Source organism: Pleurodeles waltl, chromosome 2_2, assembly GCF_031143425.1.
Source record: "Pleurodeles waltl isolate 20211129_DDA chromosome 2_2, aPleWal1.hap1.20221129, whole genome shotgun sequence".
Taxonomy (NCBI): domain Eukaryota; kingdom Metazoa; phylum Chordata; class Amphibia; order Caudata; family Salamandridae; genus Pleurodeles; species Pleurodeles waltl.
The window spans coordinates 1,187,657,249-1,187,680,173 of record NC_090439.1 but is presented as its reverse complement, the minus strand read 5'-3'; the positions used below and the strand labels follow the sequence as shown (position 1 = coordinate 1,187,680,173).

General features: G+C 45.1%; 2 protein-coding genes across 3 annotated transcripts in view; both read left to right on the top strand.

The window, feature by feature from the left end:
* LOC138283059 (phospholipase A2 inhibitor and Ly6/PLAUR domain-containing protein-like) overlaps nt 1-14,305 on the top strand; it is a 50,400-nt gene extending 36,095 nt beyond the window's left edge. For both annotated transcript variants that reach the window (XM_069221202.1, XM_069221200.1), the window contains 2 exons: nt 7,890-8,039; nt 11,721-14,305. In XM_069221202.1, coding sequence (XP_069077303.1) covers nt 7,890-8,039; nt 11,721-11,851 — 281 coding nt within the window. In that variant the 3' untranslated portion in view covers nt 11,852-14,305. The remainder of the gene's footprint in view (nt 1-7,889; nt 8,040-11,720) is intronic.
* A 966-nt stretch (nt 14,306-15,271) lies between these two features.
* LOC138279233 (uncharacterized) overlaps nt 15,272-22,925 on the top strand; it is a 79,189-nt gene continuing 71,535 nt past the window's right edge. The window contains exon 1 of the mRNA XM_069219391.1: nt 15,272-15,344. Within this exon, the coding sequence (XP_069075492.1) occupies nt 15,272-15,344 (73 nt within the window). The remainder of the gene's footprint in view (nt 15,345-22,925) is intronic.

Sequence of the window (22,925 nt, the reverse complement as noted above, 5' to 3'; positions counted from 1 at the left end):
CTGTAACCGAGGGGATGTGCAGGGTATGTACAGTCTGTGACTCTGATATCTGTAACCGAGGGGATGTGCAGAGTATGTGCAGTCTGTGACTCTGATATCTGTAACAGAGGGATGTGCAGGGTATGTACAGCCTGTGACTCTGATATCTGTAACAGAGGGATGTGCAGGGTATGTACAGTCTGTGACTCTGATATCTGTAACAGAGGGGATGTGCAGGGTACGTACAGTCTGTGACTCTGACATCTGTAACCAAGGGGATGTGCAGAGTATGTGCAGTCTGTGACTCTGATATCTGTAACAGAGGGATGTGCAGGGTATGTACAGTCTGTGACTCTGATATCTGTAACAGAGGGGATGTGCAGGGTACGTACAGTCTGTGACTCTGACATCTGTAACCGAGGGGATGTGCAGGGGACGTGCAGTCTGTGACTCTGATATCTGTAACGGAGGGGATGTGCAGAGTATGTGCAGTCTGTGACTGTGATATCTGTAACAGAGGGATGTGCAGGGTATGTACAGTCTGTGACTCTGACATCTGTAACAGAGGGGGTGTGCAGGGTACGTACAGTCTGTGACTCTGATATCTGTAACAGAGGGGATGTTCAGGGTACGTACAGTCTGTGACTCTGATATCTGTAACACAGGGGATGTGCATGGTATGTACAGTCTGTGACTCTGATATCTGTAACACAGGGGATGTGCAGGGTATGTACAGTCTGTGACTCTGATATCTGTAACAGAGGGGATGTGCAGGGTATGTACAGTCTGTGACTCTGATATCTGTAACAGAGGGGATGTGCAGGGTACGTACAGTCTGTGACTCTGATATCTGTAACAGAGGGGATGTGCAGGGTATGTGCAGTCTGTGACTCTGATATCTGTAACAGGGGGATGTGCAGGGTATGTATAGTCTGTGACTCTAATATCTGTAACAGAGGGATGTGCAGGGTATGTACAGTCTGTGACTCTGACATCTGTAACCGAGGGGATGTGCAGGGTACGTGCAGTCTGTGACTCTGATATCTGTAACAGAGGGGATGTGAAGAGTATGTACAGTCTGTGACTCTGATATCTCTAACAGAGGGGATGTGCAGGGTATGTAAGTCTGTGACTCTGATACCTGTAACAGAGGGGATGTGCATGGTACGTACAGTCTGTGACTCTGATATCTGTAACAGAGGGGATGTGAAGAGTATGTACAGTCTGTGACTCTGATATCTCTAACAGAGGGGATGTGCAGGGTATGTAAGTCTGTGACTCTGATACCTGTAACAGAGGGGATGTGCATGGTACGTACAGTCTGTGACTCTGATATCTGTAACAGAGCGGATGTGCAGGGTATGTACAGTCTGTGACTCTGATATCTGTAACAGAGGGGATGTGCAGGGTACGTATAGTCTGTGACTCTGATATCTGTAACAGAGGGGATGTGCAGAGTATGTACAGTCTGTGACTCTGATATCTGTAACAGAGGGGATGTGCAGGGTATGTACAGTCTGTGACTCTGATATCTGTAACAGAGGGGATGTGCAGGGTATGTAAGTCAGTGACTCTGATGCCTGTAACACAGGGGATGTACAGGGTACGTACAGTCTGTGAATCTGATATCTGTAACAGAGGGGATGTGCCGGGTACGTACAGTCTGTGACTCTGATATCTGTAACAGAGGGGATGTGCAGGGTATGTACAGTCTTTGACTCTGATATCTGTAACAGAGGGGATGTGCAGGGTATGTATAGTCTGTGACTCTGATATCTGTAACAGAGGGGATGTGCAGGGTACGTACAGTCTGTGACTCTGATATCTGTAACAGAGGGGATGTGCAGGGTACGTACAGTCAGTGACTCTGATATCTGTAACAGAGGGGATGTGCAGGGTACATACAGTAAGTGACTCTGATATCTGTAACAGAGGGGATGTGCAGGGTATGTATAGTCTGTGACTCTGATATCTGTAACAGAGGGGATGTGCAGGGTACGTATAGTCTGTGACTCCGATATCTGTAACTGAGGAAATGTTCATGGTGCATACATTCTGTGACTCTGACATCTGCAGCAGAGGTACAGTAGCAGAGGGGTGTGCAGGGTATAGATAATCTGTAACTCCAACAAATATAATCGAGGTGTTGAACAGAGTATGACCATCTGTAACAGGGGGTATGTGTAGTCATGTGCAGTCTGTTATTCTGACTTCTGTAGCAGAGGAAATGTGCAGAGTGGGTATAGTATGAGGTGGGATGTAAAATGTAACACAGGGTATGTATAGAGCATGTGCAGTCTGAGACTTCCACATCTATAACAGAGGAACTGTTCCTGGTATGTACAGGCTGTGACTCTGACATCTGTAACAGAGGGGATGTGAAGAGTATGTACAGTCTGTGACTCTGATATCTGTAACAGAGGGGATGTGCAGGGTATGTACAGTCTGTGACTCTGACATCTGTAACCAAGGGGATGTGCAGAGTATGTGCAGTCTGTGACTCTGATATCTGTAACAGAGGGATGTGCAGGGTATGTACAGTGTGTGACTCTGATATCTGTAACCGAGGGGATGTGCAGGGTACGTATAGTCTGTGACTCTGATATCTGTAACAGAGGGGATGTGCAGAGTATGTACAGGCTGTGACTCTGATATCTGTAACAGAGGGGATGTATCTGTAACAGAGGGGATGTGCAGGGTATGTACAGTCTGTGACTCTGACATCTGTAACAGAGGGGGTGTTCAGGGTATGTACAGTCTGTGACTCTGATATCTGTAACAGAGGGGATGTGCAGGGTACGAACAGTCTGTGACTCTGATATCTGTAACAGGGGGATGTGCAGGGTACGTACAGTCTGTGACTCTGATATCTGTAACAGAGGGGATGTGCAGGGTATGTACAGTCTGTGACTCTGATATCTGTAACAGAGGGAGTGTGCAGGGTATGTACAGTCTGTGACTCTGATATCTGTAACAGAGGGGAGTGTGCAGGGTATGTACAGTCTGTGACTCTGATATCTGTAACAGAGGGGAGTGTGCAGGGTATGTGCAGTCTGTGACTCTGACTTCTGTAACAGAGGGAATGTGCAGAGTGGGTATAGTATGAGGTGGGATGTAAAATGTAACACAGGGTATGTATAGAGCATGTGCAGTCTGAGACTTCCACATCTATAACAGAGGAACTGTTCCTGGTATGTACAGGCTGTGACTCTGACATCTGTAACAGAGGGGGTGTGCAGGGTATGTACAGTGTGTGACTCTGACATCTGTAAAGGGGGCATTTGGTTTGTCACTGTGAAGTCTGGAGCGGAGGAACTGTTCCTGGTATGTACAGTCTGTGACTCTGATATCTGTAACAGAGGGGATGTGCAGGGTATGTACAGGCTGTGACTCTGATATCTATAACAGAGGAACTGTTCCTGGTATGTACAGGCTGTGACTCTGACATCTGTAAAGGGGGCATTTAGTTTGTCTCTGTGAAGTCTGGAGCGGTGGGACTGTGCAGAGTAGGTACGGTAACTGAGGGAATGTGCGGAGTACATGCACTCTTTGTCATCTGTAATGGAGGAAGTGTGCAGAGTGCATGCAGTCTGTGACACTGATATCTGTAACACAGGAGATGTGCATGTATGCACAGTCTGTAACAGAGCGGATGTGTGACGTACTTGCAGTCTGTAAAGCCTTCTGTATATGGTAGGATGCATGGGCACGTGCAGGATACGTACAGTCAGTGAAGGTGGTGAGCAGTTGTTGTGAAAGAAGCAGGATAGGGAGGGGTGAGGTCGAGAAGTGGTGGCAATACGGCGAGTGTGGTCAGATGAGTGGTGTTTGCTGTGAGTGTTGTGTGTGTTGCATGCAGAATTTGTGAGAGGGTGAAAGGTACAAGAGGCACTGGAGAAATCTCCTTTGTTATAGTCTGGCGAGGCTCGGTCTGCCGGCCAGGGAGGAGCAGCTGAGACTGAGTTTGTGGAGGTCATCGGAAGAGGTCCTGCCACTGGGCCCGGGCGGGGCACAGGCATCAAAACATGGGCTTGCCTTTGGCACACAGTTAGTGGAACCACGATGTGTCTGCTGCATGCATCCAATTTGCGTCTGTGCTGCGGCGGGTGAGATGCAGAGGATATTCGGGGTTATGGTTTGGGTTTGGCGGGTGACAAAAACCAGTAGAGAACCACCACACAGGAGAAGAGGCTGCAAAAACTGCTAAGTTTAGGGGGCAATGGAGAGAAAAAGTAGAGGAACTGGAAGAGAGGTGAGATGCAAAAGATGGAGAGAGAAAGTTCTTAGAAACCTTGCGGAAAATAAAAGGAGAGCCAACAAAATACATAAAAGACACAGAAGGGCAACCAGAAGGAATGAGTGACACCAGTAAGAGATTGCCCAGAAAGCAGCATAGAATGATTGGGAGGATCTCAAGGGGCATCACAGGATGAGAGAGAGTGGAAAAAAGACAACTGAAGGCTTCAAAATGTGAAAAGGTGAGAAAAGAAGACTTGAAAATGCAAAAAAGAGAGAGACAAAAGCCCAGTACAAGAAGGCAGCAAGGGGTGTGTGTAGTGAGAAAAAGTTAAATGTGCATAGAAAAGAGGTAGAAAGAAGAGATAAAAGGCTAAAGAGAGAGCAGGAGAGAGCGAGAGAAGCAAATGGGCAGAAAGAAAGAGAGGAGGAGGACAAGGTGTGGCGTCTTGGACAGCACTAAAACTGGGCCTGAACGGGCTATGCCTGGTCAGAGGACCAGGCACAGATACGGATGATGGTGCTAGGAAGGGGCGGGCAATGCCTGCTTCACGGCTGCTATGCAACTGCCATCTTGTAGGATTGGGGGAGTGGATTTTGTATTTTGTATTTGTATTTTTTGAGTATTTACAAAGCGTGTTTTTGAAAAAAGAAAAAAAAGAGCCATCAGAGTCTGAGGGGAGGGACAAGGCCAGAGCAGAGATAAAACGGCTAACAGGGAAACAACCAAATTTTCACCAGCCTTCTGAAAATGAGGAAGTTGCCCTCCTTTCTAATATCCCCGGGGAGTGAATTCCAGTGCTTAGCTGCTGCCACTGTGAACACTTTGGGGGTGATTTTAACCTTGGCGGACGGCGGAGGCCGTCCGCCAAGGTTCCGCCGCCAAATGACCGCACGGCGGTCAAAAGACCGCGGCGGCCATTCAAACATTTCCGCTGGGCCGGCGGGCGCTCTCCAAAAGAGCGCCCGCCGGCCCAGCGGAAATGCCCCTGCAACGAGGACGCCGGCTCAGAATTGAGCCGGCGTAGTTGCAGGGGTGCGACGGGTGCAGTTGCACCTGTCGCGTATTTCAGTGTCTGCAAAGCAGACACTGAAATACTTTGTGGGGCCCTCTTACGGGGGCCCCTGCAGTGCCCATGCCATTGGCATGGGCACTGCAGGGGCCCCCAGGGGCCCCGCGGCACCCCCTACCCCCATCCTGTTCATGGCGGGTTTCCCGGCATGAACAGGATGGCGGTAGGGGGTGTCTGAATCCCCATGGCGGCGGAGCGCGCTCCGCCGCCATGGAGGATTCAATGGGGCAGCGGTAAACCGGCGGGAGACCGCCGGTTTACCCTTTCTGACCGCGGCTGAACCGCCGCGGTCAGAATGCCCTCGGGAGCACCGCCAGCCTGTTGGCGGTGCTCCCGTGGTCGCTGACCCTGGCGGTCACCGGCCGCCAGGGTCAGAATGACCCCCTTTGTCTCCTCATCTCGCCCTACGAGTACGACAAACTCAGGTTTGCGTTTCTAGACCTCGGTTGCCGGCATGGATTGTACCACCGTAGTCTTCCAGCTAAATATTCTGCTCCACCTCCGTGCGCCACCTTAAAAGTAAGGCATAGCGTCTTAAATATTATCCGTTTCACAACCGGAGCCAGTGCAGTTGTTCAAGGCTCCTACTGGCGGAAGCTGAGCGCGATAGGTCAAAAACCAAGCTGTCCGTGTTATTTTGGATTAGTTGGAGCTTTCTCAGTGACAGTTTGTCTAAATCCAGCAATAGAGAGTTACAATAGTCCAGCTTGGACATAACTAAAGCCATAATAACCGTCACTCTTTCCTCCTGCTGCAAAAAAGTGAAAAATGTTCTCAATGTTCTCAAAGTTCAGTAACTTGCTCTAACCATGGCATTCACTTGAGGCTGTTTAGTAGCCGTGATAGGGATGGGAAGCTCTCCACATTCCATGGGCCACCAACGGGAGTTCCATAACTCACTACAAGCTCCGAACAGCACTATTTCATTTTCATTACTGTTAAGCTTCAGCCAGTTCAGCGCCATCCAGCCACTAATCTCACGCATACAGTTACAAAACCGGTCAGCCACTTCCTCCCAATTCTTTCTAGACACCGGTATGATCAATTGGGTGTCATCCGCATAGGAAGTGGGCATAAAACCGTATGAGCGGATTAATTTGGCCAGAGGGGCAACATAGATATTAAACAAAGTAGGACTGAGTGCTGAGCCCTGTTGGACTCCGCACGGTAAACAGAAGGCAGGAGCTTTAACACAGGCCCAGTTTACCGCGATGGATCTGTCTCCTAAAAAAGATTGAAGAATTTTAAGGGCAGAATCTCTAATCCCTGCTTGGTAGAGACGAGATACCATAATCTGAGGAGAGATGGCATCAAATGCTGCCGAAAGGTCTAACAGGACCAGAATAGCATCCTGCCCCTCATCCCGTAACCTGCGGGTAGTGTCAGATGTCGTTAGTAGCGCTGATTCAATACTGTGGGCCTTCCGAAAGCCATGTTGAGACCGGTCAAAGCAGCCTGAGTGATGCAGGAAGGTGGAAAGTTCATGGTTAAGATGCTTCTCAAGGATTTTAGCCAGCATGGGAAGCAGAGAAATAGGACATAGGTTAGTAAGGTCTTGGGATGCTTGGTCCAGTTTCTTTTTCAAGGGTATGACTGTAGCCTCTCTCCACGGAGACGGGAAGACCCCAGTAGATAGTACCTCCTGATAAACTGTGGCTAACTCCAGAGCGATCTGTAAGATATAAGGAGGGCATGGATCCTTGGGAGAGCCTGACTTAATTCCCATTAGAAGTGCTAGGACTACTGTGTGGGACTCAGCAAGTGGCAGGAAGAAGCAGACATGACAGGCCACAAGAAGGGGAAAAAGGATGCAAAGGAGAGCAACATTATAGGATGGAGGAGATGAATTAAGATTAATAATAACGTGGTAAAAGGACCTGAATCACAAAAGCAAATTACACATTTTAGTAGGTTTGCTCTTTTGGCTGTTCACAAAATCTGAGGGTAAGTTTTGAAGGAAATTTAACAAAAAAAACAGTATTATGTCCAGCAATATTTATGGCCAAACACTGGTGCTGCAAACCCATCCCTTAGAAAATAATGGAGGAAGGGAATTAATATAAAATCACGTACGAAATATTGTAAGTGAAATGATTTAAAATAGTCAGAAACATAAATACATGCCAATTAACGTTATTGTTGCATTGTTTTATTAAACTCAAAGAAAGTTTTTAAACGTATTTTATAATTGAATAATACATATTCTCTAATTTTATATATTCGAACATATTTATTTCTATTTTTAACTATTGTAAATAATTTAACTAAACAGCTTGAAACTCAACAGTACATTGCATCCTTTAGCATGGTTGATGTCTGAGTGTATTGTTACCCTTACCACTGACAGACTTAGAGAATACAATGTACCAGGCCCAGTGAGTTACTGAAAACACACACAATTCCACAGCACTCAATTGTAACAAATGCATTTTTGGGCAAACATAAAGTTGAAGAATCTGAGCTTCAAGAGATGGTTCTAACAATTCTGCAATTTCATGCAAAGTGAGGTGTCTAATGCTAATGTTATGAGAATAGGGGATTTAACCACAAATTTCCATGGACAGAATTGGGCTTCTCACTTTCTTTCCTGTGGTGCTTCAGTGCCTGCTGTAGACGAGACGCCCAATGGATATAAATGTGAAGAATGCTTTATTTACCAGTCCACTGATGAATGCTCGCCGACTGGAGAAGTTCAGTGCACTGGGAAGCAGAACACTTGTGGCAGCCTCTCTGGAACTATCCTCAGGCCTGGTGAGCTAGAAATATTTTTTTGTAATGTTGAGGTATATATCCGACTCCACCAAACTACTAGGTTCCCAACTATTTCTTCCCAAAGAAATGCTGTTCATGGTAATTAATTGGAACACTTAGGGGCATTTTTATTCTTGTTTTGCGCTGAATTTGCATCAATTGTTTTTGCTCAAATTCGGTGCAAAAATAACTCCATATTTATACTTTGGCACTAGACCCATCTGGGGCAAATGTATGGAGTTAAAGTCATTTTTTGGACGTGGAAACCTACTTTGCGTCAATGTGATGCAAAGTAGGCATTCCCGTGCAAAAAATGACTCTGTGGCCTTAGCGTCATATTTATCCACCTGTGCTAAAATCATGCACAGGAGGAAAGAAGGGTCAAAAAATAGTGCAAAGCTTGCTTTGCATCATTTTTTAATGCCTGGGTGTGGGCAGGCATTAGGGGACCTGTGTACCTATTTCCAGCCTACCCACACCAGAGGAACAGCGGAGGATGGGGGACCCCATCTCAGGTAAGTATAGGTAGGTGCAAGTAAGTATTATATTTTATTTTATATTTTAAAGTGCCATTGGGGGCCCTGAAATGCCCCCCCCCACCACCCACATAGCACTGGCTGCAATGGCCATACCCCGGGGATCCTGGTCCCCTTGTCCTGGCCATTGGGATGGTGGGAATGACTCCTGTCTTTTCTGAGACAGGAGTCATGTGGTATGGATGGTTTTGCATCAGAAAATGACTCTAGGCAGGTTAGAGTCATTTTTTTTTTACTCCAACCTGCCTAAAATATTTTTTGGGTGCAAAACCCCCTTCTTCCAAACCGCCAGCTCCACCCAACTAACGTAATTTTTTTAACGCTAGCCTACCTTTTGCACCGATTTGCACCATTCCATAAATATGGTGCCCGGCTGGTGCACAGAAATGGTGCAAGCCGGTGCTAAACTTTTTGGTGCAAAACTGCGTTAGTGCAGTTTTGCATCAAAAAGTATAAATCAGGACCTTAGAATCCACTGAATATCATCTGAGTGCACCGTTCATCTCGTTGGCCAACTATAACCTGGTATTTGATCAGATTGTCTAAATATCTCACTAATGTCCTCTCAAAAAGTCATTTTCGTTGGTGGTCATCTTCTTCTTTGTGCCAATTGAGCATAAAAAATGGGATTCAGATGCCCCTGGGTCCTCCTTCCAAATTTGTATGTATGTATCTATATATATTTGGCATTTGTATCATACAAACTTACACAAAAGGAAGAGGACATTTATAGAATCAAAAACAAACTAAACCTAGGCTTAAATTTGGAGTAACCACACTGTCTGGGAAACTGAGTCCAGGGGACCTTGAATGTGTGTGTTTCGCTACATGCTTTCTAAGCCTATAAAACGGCTGCTGCTCTGCACACAACAGGTCCGTCAGGCTCCTTTATAAGCTTGATCTTTGTTGCATTGGTTGGTGCTTGTGAATACATCCTAGTTCAGACTACATGCAAATTTGATAAAACATGTAATGGATACGGCTACCCCTTACTTTGAATAAAATGTCATCTTTTCATCACACCCTTCAGATTTGTCCTCTCAGATTTGTGCTGTAGGTCTCAATAGTAAGCCACCTGTTGTAATGTGAAAGATCAGTTCCTACTGCCGGAAGGCCACCTGCTTTAACAGTCTTATATGTAATATAAAAATACTATTCCATGACATGGCATAACATACTATGATACCCCAGTGTGGCACAGCAGGACATCACTTTGCTATCAATGGAACTTGAGGCTGTTAGAATGGGTAATTACAACCTGGGCGTCCAGTTCAGCCCCAGATGGCAAATGTGCTTTGTTGCATAAATATGGTGAACCACCTGGCAAACCTCCAAACATGCTGAAGCTGATGATGCATGTCACAACTTTATCTAATCTAAATAAGTAGATGCATCGTATGACTAATTGAACTGGGCTGGGACAAGCACATTCTGATGATTCCCTTAGTACTGTTGCAACAGCTGAGTTGATCAATCCAATGAGAGTTTCAATTGAATGTGAAAATCTTACTACCATGGGATGTCATAATTAGAGATAGGCAAAACATATGAGCACATTTCAAAAAGTCAGCCATGTTTTGTAAAATTTGCCTGGATCCAAATATCGCTCCACAAGTGAACTTAATTGAGGGGCATGTTGACCATTAAGAATTTTGTGTCACAAGTAGCGATATGAAGAAAAAATATCTAATTCCAATGACTTGAAAAATAAAAGTTCCTAGCCTTACTCATATTTTATCAATCAAGTCCCACCATCTACAAAATCAAAGGTGATTGAAAGCTTAAATACAATAGGAATAGCTGCCAAATATTTTTTGCAATCCAAAGGTATGATTCTTTGGCAGTGGAAAAGTGTATCACATCCATGCTGTATTAAGGGCCAGAGGTCAAATCTTCATCAGGTGATTCAGAATATAAGATGCAAATGTATGTTTCATACTTTGCCAAATTTCTGAAATGCCAATTAATACCCAACCTAAAAACAACATCTCCTAAGGAGTATAAATCCAGAGGTTTGCTTTCCACATTATTTTTAGCTGTTCTGCCTGTTGGGGGAAGAGATGATACGATATGTAAGTAAATGCCAAACAATATTATTCCCTCATTCTCTGCAATTCTTACCTTTCTTCCACGACTCATGCAATCCTACACTCCATCCCAAAGGAACGTATCACACAAGAACAACGCTCTCAGAAATAATGAGTTGCTATAGAAGGCAGTGAGTTGCAGGTGAGCTGGAAGGTGATAATCCAGCTTTACCAACAGTGGTGTTCTTCATCATGACAGTGTCCACAACTGTGTCCAACAATCACCACAAACTATTCTGTAATTCACTGTTGGTGAAACATCTGACATTCTGGCATCTCAAAAATGCAGGGCTGACTTTAAACTCTCCTAGGAAGACAAAGCCCATTCTGTTTCTTCCAAATTACCTGCAGGAGCCACAGGAAACACAAGTTCGATTGATGCTGCTGTATCCCCCACAAAAAGAGAGATGGGTATTTTTTATCCTTTCTTTGGAACACTGGTATCCTAGAGGATAACAATATGACGAATCACAAGGATGAAATGTTATCTGTGAACTCATATTTATGGACATACAATTGAAGTGTAGTTTTATTTTAAATACTATGTGGGAATGTCTAAACCTACCATCAGAGATAGTTCTATTTTCTGCCATGAATATGTTACAGGTCATAAAAGCACACTTCGGTCTTGGTAATCATTTGATTTAACTATGCAGAGTTTTCAAAATTCATTGAAAAAGAAAAAGGTAAAAAAGGGAATCCAAAAACAGAAAAATATAATTTATTAGATAATCGCAATCAATTAATGTGATGATTATTGTTAAAAGTGAAAAGCTCTAATTGTTATTAACAAGTCAGGCTGACAAGTCCTTGTCCTGTGCATTGCTCTTGATTCCCTCCATGAGATCATGTATGGACCTTCTGTAACACTCACAATCCATCATGGAATCCCTGGCCCTGCTACCTGGGCCAGGTGGCCTCCAACAATTAGTATTGTGGGTCAGTGGCCAACCTGGAACCTTGGGGACTGGGATGGTAGGTAGACTTCCTTCTTAAATGCAGAAAACATTAATATAACAGCAATGTTAATGACTGATATTGTGTGTGTTTTTCAACAGGTGAAGCTGGGAGACAGTATAGCTTCAAAGGATGCACTACCCGAGATTTCTGCAAACTTGGAATTTTCAACATGGCGGGATCACAAGCTTACAATTATCGTTTGAAGTGTTCACCTGCCCTGGAACCTTGAGAGCATTTTCCCTATAGCAGTTTAGTGATTGTCAGTAGCAACATTTCTAAAGCTTTAAAAGTACCTGAAATCCAGAGTATTAGCTTGTGAAGAGGAAAATCATAAGAATAGAGCAGATTAAATCCTGTCCGACTCTCTGAGACACAGTAGGCAATGTACTACATACTGTTCATGCTGTTTATGGACCAGTGGCCTCACTATTCAGCCTTCTTTGGTACCTGGGTACCGCAGAGGTTTTCCTCTCCTTGATGTATTACGTGATCCATCCCAGGCCCTGCAACCAACCAAAGATAATAGTTTGTGGTTGGAGAAGGAACTTCTCCTGATGTGCTACCAATGTTGATTTTATGAGCAACCTTGAAGGAAGCTGAAATCAATTGTTACCTCTGTATTAGAAATAACATCACATGATTTATTTTGAAAAACAAAGTGTGGCTACTGTAGATTTATATGACTCCATAATAAAAGTATAACCTGGTAATAAATGTATATAGATATATATATAAAAATTTCCTTATGAACAGATCTTTCTCTGAACAATCCAGAAAATGTGTATCCTATCATCTGGGAAGCAGCGCAACTATTTTAGCCAAATGTTGATAATCAGCCAGTGGGACCTGATGTTGAGTGCTTCCTTCTCTCTTTCCACCTTGACAGCAATCAGTGACCACTCTCTGGAGACTCCCACTTATTTAACTAGCTTCTAAGAGTGAGACTAATACTGCTTTGCTTCTGTTTCTTGGCTTTAGAGATGAGTACCTCCTATGATGTTAAATGATGCAGAATATCTGTCACTGTTGTGTTGAAGTCAAAACACAAGAACCCAGAGTTATTGGTTCATACCCTCAAGACCACTAATGCAACCTTCATTAACATTAAATCAATGTGGATGCCTTGAAAGATATTACAGTGATGTTGAATGGAGTACAGGCTGCACAAAAAATTAAGTTGGAGTCAAATTAATAGAGGATATGATGTTTGCCATGAGCTTAACTCCGTGAAAGTCCAAATCTGAAAAACTGAGTCTACTATTTGCTGATTGACATTTTGTCATTATTCCCAAAATTGACACATGTTAAATATCCTTACCATCATTGGGGAGAAGACAAGAATTTACTGGGGTGGTGGTGACGCAGATGCCTGGCAACTTCAGACAATATTCTCAGTTTACTTGTTCTGAAGATTCCATTAAGTTTCAGATCTTAAAAAAATGAAGGAGGTGAGATAATACAGATGACACAGAACATAAGTAACATCAGAATACCAGTAACTCTCCTGTGCAACATCTCCTTTGATAAATAAGTAATAGTGGTCACTTCTTCATAAACATCGGTATCTGTGGTAACAGGCAAAGGACCAGATGTACATTGATTGTTTTCAGGTTGCAAATGCCCAAAATCACAGAATAGGGCCACTTTCAACTGGACAAATGCCTTTTTTCTTTGTACCAAAGCTATATAGTGATTCGGTAACCTATTACTGAATCTCAAAATAGATTTGCAATTCGGTATTAGTAAGGGGCGTGTTCAGGGCATCCTTACTAATAGCAAATCTCAGTGGTACGTGTGAATGTTTTGCATCAGATATTTGGTTGCAAACATTCGCAAAACAGACGCATTTTACTACATACTTCAAGTAGATGGTAACCCATTCACAAATGTAAAGGGATCCCCTAGGGATACCTTTTTCTTTGTGAATGGTTGAGAAAGCATTTTTTTAAGAAAAAAAAGTTGCTTTATTTATTTATGCTCATCTGCTGTCTGCAGAAGGCGACAACACCTGTGGTTTTAGCTATTCCCAATGAGTCACAAATGGTGACGTACTGCATGAATAATGATGAAGTATGTCCATTGACAATCCATTGGGAGTCCATTGGGAATTGCAAACAGTGAGAAACACACTGTTGTACATCACTGTTTGTGATTTCCTAATAGCAAACCCCAAAAATTTGCTATTAGCAAATCGCAAACCAGAAATTGTGTACATCTAGCCCATAATCCTTTCTACTCAATAAGCAGTAATTCATTTAAGTGGGTTCTTCGAGATCACCAGCCCTCTCTGTAAAGCGTGGAACTTTTCAAGGGTTGCATTTTTTACAGAATGGTACGTATCTTGCATATGCAGCCCTAAGTGCCATTACTGTCCAGAATATAATTTGTACCCTCAAAACATGCAACTTTACTTTCCAGTTATCATCATCATAAATGCCTAAAATAATTAGCCGCTGTTTTCATCATGGATGTCCATAGTTTCTATCAAACTAATTTCCACCAAAATGGTGTCATCATTTCGGAAACACCAGCAACACAGCAACATGTATCTCAATATCTTTGCCTCCCCACATGTGTCCCTTGGCCTGTATGTCAACACAGGATTCTCCAAAAATGTGTGGTATCACTTGCTCTCATGTACTGCATTTAGCCTACCTTCTCAATAAACGTGTTCATGCATTAATGGGACAATTTCATGCTCACCAGTTTTTTGCCCCCATGCGTAACACTGTGTCTGTCATACCCCTCACCACACCCACACTTTTGAGGATCTGCACTGGCTTTAATTCCTAATGTACATAATATATCTATGTATTACTTGCAAGGACGTCTTCAGCAGCAGACACCTCAGCTCATACTGTTCATAATGGAGATCTACAAACATCTCTTCCTTTTCCCTTTGATTTGCATGGATGGATCAAGTTGAATCTTGATCCTCATTTTAAATCATGGATCCAGTAAGCCAAGTTCTCCCATTACCTCCCATTACCTGCTATAACCTCCATGTTACCTGCACAGGTCCAGTTGTGTCCTTCTATTACCTGAATGTTATCTGCACAAGTCCAGTTGTGTCCATGTCTTGTCTGAGCTCAGGTGCAAGCATTCATAGGTGAAGGGTCATCACCTGAAGTCTGGATCTTCTGCCAGATGATCTGAGCAACTGTTTATTGGTAAAGTCGTAATTTAAATTATGATTTTGAAAATTACACTTTTAGAAAGTTGGCATTCTCCTGCCGTTTAGGTGTAGGTTGGTCACATGACCGGGTGTAGTCCTACCGGGCAGTCACACATTAGATGGATCAGGTGTGCCTGTCATCTGTTGGCAGAATGGGAGGGGGCGGAGCTGGGCACAGCCCAACTTGCAACTGAAATGCCTGTGCTCTGCCTACATACAAAGGATTTATCACCACTGCATTGTCCCTGCAGTTCCCTTGGAGCCAGGGCAGAAGGAGAGAATGCTCAGGAAGGAGCAAGGTGCAGAAAATTCATGTTGGCTCGGGGTCACTTAACTTGGGTTGAGCGTGTGCAGGCCTTAGTGTAGGCCAATTGTCAGACTCAAAGGCCCATGACACATACCATTGGTCAAGGTGGCGCTGCACTGTATAGCAAATACTGTCGTCCTTGAACCAGGTGACTCAAAGCTGGCACAATGCTGAACGTGGCCCATCACCTGAGGCAGGTGACACTCAAAGACTCCAACCAGCATGCCACCACTGATCAAAGTGAGTTTGTTTCTCTAGCGGCACCACAGATGCAGCATTACCTATGAGACTCGATTCCACCAGTTTGTAAAAGAATGAAAAGACTGAGCACACATAATGATTTAAACTGCACTTTTATCCCTGCTATTTATGTTATTTCCTAGAGATGGATGGGGATACCCAGAGCTAAGAATAGAACTTGTGGATAGTGAGGACAATGAGGGTGTTAAACCTGATAGCCTTAAGGTGATCATCCTCCAACTTTTTGCCTGCCTCCCCCCACTTTTTTGACACTGTTTTTGCTGGTTTTAGGACTCTGTGCACTTTACCACTGCTAACCGGTGCTAAAGTGCATATGCTATCTCCCTTAAACAAGGTAACATTTGTTTATTCCCAATTGGCCTATTTGATTTACTTGTAAATGCCTAGTAAAGTGCACTATATGTGACTAGGGCTTGTAAATTGAATGCTACTAGTGACGCTCTAGCACTGGTTGTGCCACACACATAAGTAGCTGTAGAAAAGTAGCCTCTTTCTAACTTGGTTACCCCCACTTTTGGTCTGTTTGTCAGTGTAATTGACTAACTCTACTGGGATCCTGCTAACCAGGACCCCAGTAGTTATGCTCTCTACCCTAAATTTAGTTGTTGGTAACTGTTATCATTGTATTTCACCCACAATTGGCACACTGGTGCCCCTTTATAAGTCACTAGTATATGGTACCTAGGTACCCAGGGCATTGTGGTTCCAGAGGATCCCTATGGGCTGCAGCATATATTTTGCCACCCATAGGGAGTCCAAGCAAAGGGTTCATCATGACTGCCATTGCAGCCTACGTGAAAAGGTGGAAGCACCCTTTCACTGCCATTTTTCACTGCACCAGGTCACTTATAAGTCACCCCTATGGCAGGCCTTCCAGCCCAGAGTGCAGGGTTCAAAGTACCTGTGTGTGAGGTCACCCACTTCCAGTCCAGTTTTTGCCCACATGCGGTGAGTACCTTTGTGCACTCTATGGGCCAGATGTAGCAAAGGGTTTTACCCATTTTGTGTCTATGGGAAAATGTGTTCGTACATAATGCCCTATGACCAGGAACAAAGCCTGTCCTGGGTGGAGGCGCTTGACACCTCCCTCCTGCAGGAACTATAACACCTGGTGGTGAGCCTCAAAGGCTCAAGCCTGGTGTTACAACGCCCCAGGGCACTGCAGCTAGTGGAGATGCCCGCATCCCGGACACAGCCCCCACTTTTGGCAGCAAGTCCGGGGAGATAATGAGAAAAACAAGGAGGAGTCACCCCCTCAGCCAGGTCCACCCCTAAGGTGACCAGAGCTGATGTGACCCCCTCCTTATAAAATACTCCATATTGCTTTGGAGGATTTAGCCCAATAAATCTCCTTCCCAAAGGTAGGAGGCACAAGGAGTATGTAGCCACTCTCAGTGACAGTATCTATTGGCTACTGCCCTCTAGCCCTAACCACACCCCTACATTTAGTATTTATTGGCAATCCTGAACCCAGGAAATCAGATTCTTGACAACCCAACAAGAAGAAGGACTGCTGACCTGAAAACCTCACAGAGAAGAAGGAATAGGATAACTGTTTTGGCCCTAGCCCTACCAGCCTGTCTCCTGATTCAAAGAACCTGCAATAGCAATGCATCCTGCGGGCCCGGCGAACTCTGCCAACTCAGAGGACTGCCCTACAACTCCAAAGGACCAAAAACTCCTATGGACAGCGGCCCTGTCTAAAGCAAGAAGAAGAAACCATCTTTAAAGGGACTATCACCTCACTCAAGAAGCGTGAGTCACCACCACTCTGCACCTGACACCCCTGGCCTGTGTCCCAGGTGACTCCAACGATGTGTCCACCCTGAGCCGACCTCTCTTCACCCCCGACGACGACGCCTGCAGAGGGAATCCAGAGGACCCTGTGGTAGGCCGGCCTGGTTTATAGCGGGTACCTGATGGTACTTACACCTTGTGCCAGGTCCAGTTATCCCTTATTAGTAGATTCGTAGTGTTCTATCAGCTTAGGCTGATAGAGGTAGGTATAGTAGAGCAGCTTAGGCTGAACTAGGAGACATGCAAAGCTCCTACTATACCACTTATATCATATAGCACTATATCATCAGAAACACAGTAGGTATGTAAAATACACAACATATACACACAAACCAAAATCAGGTAAGTAAACAGTTAGACACGTAGTGCAAACACTGTAGAATACAATAGGATGCAATAGGCCTAGGGGCAACACAAACCATATATTAAGAATGTGGAATGCGAAGCACTTAGGGACCCCAGGCCTAGTGTAGTGTGTAGACGGTCGCAGGGAGTGTACGTAAACAGTAAGGGTGTCCAAGATACCCCACCCCAAGACCCTGAAAAGTAGTAGTAAATTTACACTACTTCCCCAGAAACACACTAAAGTTGTGATGGGAGATTCTGCAAAGACAACAACCGACTGTAAAGCATTGAAGATGGTTTCCTGGACCGGAGGACCTGTAAAGGAAGGGGACCAAGTCCAAGAGTCACGAAAGTGTTTTCTGGGGGGGCAGGAGCCCACTAAACCCCATTTGAAGGTGCAAAATGGCTGCCTCTGGATGGAAGAAGCTGAAGATTCTGCAACAACGGAAGATGCCAGGAACTTCTCCTTTGCCCAGAAGATGTCCAATGGCATGCTGGAGGATGCAGATTTGTTTCCACGAAAAAAGACCCCAAACAAGCCTTGCTAGCTGCAAAGGTTACAGTTGAAGAAAATGGGTGCTGCCCGGGCCCAGGAAGGACCAGGAGGTCGCCCCTTGGAAGAGGAGGCAGAGGAGGCGCTCAGCAATACAGAGAGCCCACACAGAAGCAGGCAGCACCCGCAGAAGCACTTGAACAGGGGTTCAAGAAATATGAGCATGGCTGTCATCTCAAAACTACAAAGGAAGGTCCAACGAAGCCTGTGGTCAACTCAGCAAGTTGAGCAATGCAGGACGGAGTGCTGGGGCCCTGGGCTGTGCTGTGCATGAAGGATTCCTTGCAAAAGTGCACAGAAACCCTAGCAGCTGCAGATCACACAGCACACAGGATTACTGTCTGGCGTGGGGAGGCAAGGACTGACCTCCACCAAATTTGGACAGATGGACCACTGGAATATCGGGGTTACTTGGTTCCAGCTCCTGTGTTCCAGGGACCACACTCATCAAGATGAGAGGGGACCCAGAGGACCGGTGAAGTAGAAGTTTGTTGCCTGTGTTAGCAGGGGAAGATTCTGTCGACCCACAGGAGATTTCTTCTTGGTTTCCAGTGCAGGGGTGAAGGCAGACAGCCCTCAGAGCATGCAATACCAGTAACCAGTAAACAGTTGAGAAAGCCATCAGGATTAGGCGCTACAATGTTGCTGGTAGTTGTCTTGATACTTTGTTGTGGTTTTGCAGTCAGCAGTCGATCCTTGGCAGAAGTTGAAGAGGGAGATGCAGAGGAACTCTGGTGAGTTCTTGCATTCATTATCTAAAGAGAAACCCACAGGAGAGACCCTAAATAGCCCTCAGAGGAGGATTGGCCACCTAACCAGGTAACCTGTCAGGAGGGGTCTCTGACTTTACCTGCTGGCACTGGCCACTCAGAGGCCTCCACTGTGCCCTCACACCTCTGCATTCAAGATGGCAGAGGTCTGGGACACACTGGAGGAGCTCTGAGCACCACCCCTGGGATGGTGATGGACAGGGGAGTGGTCACTCTCCTTTCCTTTGTCCAGTTTCGCACCAGAGCAGGGGCTGAGGGATCCCTGAACCGGTGTAGACTGGCTTTTGCCAGGAGGGCACCATCTCTGCCCTTCAAAGCATTTCCAAAGGCTGGGGGAGGCTAGTCCTCCCCAGCGCTTCACACCTATTTCCAAAGGGAGAGGGTGTAACACCCTCTCTCAGAGGAAATCCTTTGTCCTGCCTTCCTGGGACTGGGCTGCCCAGAGCCCAGGAGGGCAGAAGCTTGTCTGTGGGTTGGCAGCAGCAGTGGCTGCAGTGAAAACTCCAGAGAGCTTGTTTGGCAGTACCCGGAGTCCATGCTGGAGCCCTGGGGATGCATGGGATTGGCACCCCAATACCAGATTTGGCATGGGGTGACAATTCCATGATCTTAGACATGTTACATGGCCATATTCGGAGTTACCATTGTGAAGCTACATATGGGTATTGACCGATATGTAGTGCACATGTGTAATGGTGTCCCCACACTCACAAAGTCCAGGGAAATTGCCCTGAACTATGTGGGGGCACCTTGGCTACTGCCAGGGTGCCCTCACACTTAGTAATTTTGCACCTAACCTTCACCAAGTGAGGGTTAGACATATAGGTGACTTATAAGTTAGTTAAGTGCAGTGTAAAATGGCTGTGAAGTAATGTGGACGTTATTTCACTCAGGCTGCAGTGGCAGTCCTGTGTAAGAATTGTCTGAGCTCCCTATGGGTGGCAAAAGAAATGCTGCAGCCCATAGGGATCTCCTGGAACCCCAATACCCTGGGTACCACATACTAGGGAATTATAAGGGTGTTCCAGTGTGCCAATCAGAATTGGTAAAAATGGTCACTAGCCTGCAGTGACAAAAGACAGAGAGAGCATAAGCACTGAGGTGCTGGTTAGCAGAGCCTCAGTGACACAGTTAGGCAACATAAAGGGAACACATAAAGGCCACAAACTATGAGCACTGGGGTCCTGGCTAACAGGATCCCAGTGAGACAGGCAAAAACAAACTGACACCCAAGTAAAAATGGGGGTAACATGCCAGGCAAGATGGTACTTTCCTACAGACCCCCCCTGACAGCGACTGCCCGGTAACAAAGAAACCCGATGACTGGAAGAAGCACTGCACCCGCAGCCCCCAGGCCCGTGAAGAACCAACCACCGGTGCAGCAGTGACCAGCAGGTGGCCCTCACCCTTGCCCTGTCGGTGGCTGGCCCGAGAAGCCCCCCTGTGTCCTGCCATCATTGTAAGAGTGACCCCTCGGTCCCTCCATTGATTTCTATACAAAACCTGATGCCTTTTTGCCCACTGCACCTGGCTGCCCTTGTGCTGCTGAGGGTGTATTTTGTGTGCGTGCTTGGGACCCCCCCAGTGCTCTACAAAACACCCCTGGTCTGCTCCCCGAGGGCACAGGTACTTACCTGCTAGCAGACTGGAACCGGAGCACCCCTTGTCTCCATGGGCACTTATGTTATGCCCCTCTTTGACCTCCGCACCTGACCAGCCCTGTGTTGCTGGTGCTGGGTGTTTGGGGTTGACTTGAACCCCCTACAGTGGGCTGCCTGTGCCCCAGAGACTGAACTTGTAAGTGATTTACTAACCTCAAAAACTAACCTGTACTTACCTACCCAGGAACTGTTGAATTCTGCACTTCGACTTTTAAAAAAAGGTTATTGCCATTGTATGCCAAACTGTGTATGTTATGTAGGAGCACCAAACACATCAGCACTTTTGAACATATGCGTGTTGTGTGTGGTGATGTGTGTAGCCTGTATGGTTCATGCATGGTGTATGTGAATCACCAGATTAGTAGCAGCCAGTGAGATTTATTATGAATACCCCTAGACTAGAGCAGTAGCTGGGGTGGAGGAGGCATATACACTGAATTTGAGGGGATTGAACACAACGATTCTTTAGCTCTACAATGAGGATTTTTGTTTCCAAGGAACTGCTGATTAGTCTGAGAAGTGGCCACATGGTGCCATTTAGAATGCAACAGCCTTGATAAAAGGGACTTTTTTGGCTCAAGAAAAGTACAACTACAGATCCAAGGGCCCTCTACAGCTCTGATAGTTTGATTAGATTTTAGGCTTGGTAGTTTGGTGCTGGAACATGTCTGAACTATTATTTTACAAAGATACCAGTCCTGAATTGATGGTGCTGTCCAATCTAATCCATAATATCAATACAGAGAAGTCATGTAGCTATTGTGCACACAGTGGGAACCTAGCTAGAAACAAATCATGGGATTTTGCTCTCTGTTCTCATGACATCTTGTTTTCTGGCTAATTAAAGCGTTAGAGTCCTGCCGACAAATTCAGTATGAGTTGAATCACTGTTGACGAACTTAGTTTTCATATCAATTTGGTCCTCCTTATGTTGTATTACTTTTTAATGAACATTTTTTAAAAGTTCATGAACTAAACATGTAGGACCACTGAGCACATTGGCACTTTCAAAAAGCCTGTAAAAAAGTGTCCTTAATAAAATCAAAACTAAAAACAAGGACATTCAGGCAATATTAAAGAGGGATAACATTAGAATTCTGGGGCTTCCATAAAACACGGTTAAGAGCAAACCAAAGAGGTATGTGTGGACTATACTGTGTTAGATTTTTAATGGTGAATCAATACCAATGAGGACATGGGACATTTGCCCTCTACCCCGTGCCTGGGTGCCTCCCAGGCCAGTAATATCTAATTTACTAGCTAATTTGTTAAACTACAGAGACTGAGATCCTATCCTCAACATGACATGAGACAAAGGCAATATTAACTATAAAGGATCCCACCTGGCTTTCTACTGCGGCTTCACTCAAGCAGTTTTGGATGCCTGTCACAAGTTCATCCCTGTCAACAAGAAACTACAGTCCCTGGAAACAACATATGCCATGTGGTACCTGGGCAGACTGAAGTTCCAAATTGCTGGCAAAAATCATGCTGCAGCTGACCTCCAACTGGCAGACACATTACTAAATAAACACTTGCCTAAGTATAACACCCAAAAGATGGATGACACCAGTCACAGAGCCAACCGACGGATGAAGTAGAATTAAAGATCAATAACCTCCACAGTATCCATCTGCATTGCCACATTACCCAGTGCCGGAGGTTGCCACTTGGGTACTAACAGAAATTTGCCTAACACAAAAACTGCAGGGCACTATTCAACAAAGGTAATTTGCAAATTATTATGTCAACTTTCAGCTGCACTGTCACATAAATAGGATAATACCACAGTGTGAACCAGAAAGGAGGCACTCTCATGGTAAGTGTAATAAGACATTTGATACATGCACCACAAATGTAATAATGTGTGCACAAGCTCGGGAGCAGACTACGTATTATTAAAAGTTGCAGTGTGAAACAGGGGAATGAACTCAAAATGGAAAATAATAAACAGCAGCTCCCCAAGATATTCACTTAGTGGACATTGTTACAATGGGGAACATAGCTAAAGAGTTTAGGTCCAGTGTGAGTGTCTTTGGGGTTTACAGTGAAAGCAGCAAATATGGTGCCAACACAGAAGACGAGGGATGTAGTTTTAACTGACAACAACAGGCTTGAAATTTTTAATGTTTTGTTCTCTTGTTATGGGCTGAGGTGTGTGATACAACTACAGTCAATCACACCTATAGTGCCCGATTATAAACATATGTTCTTATGAAAATCGAATGTATTATCACTGTGTTGTGGTGTGTCTTGCAAAAAGTCACTGCACATAGCTGCATAATGGGCTGAGTTTTTTAAAGTCCTGTATTGCAGAATCCATGAATCAATCACTTGATCAGCAAAGATCTAGGAAATCTGGGAACTTGCTGTTGGTATGAATGGGCTGCTAGACTTCCATCCATATGGTCAGGTTGATGACTAGTAATAAACA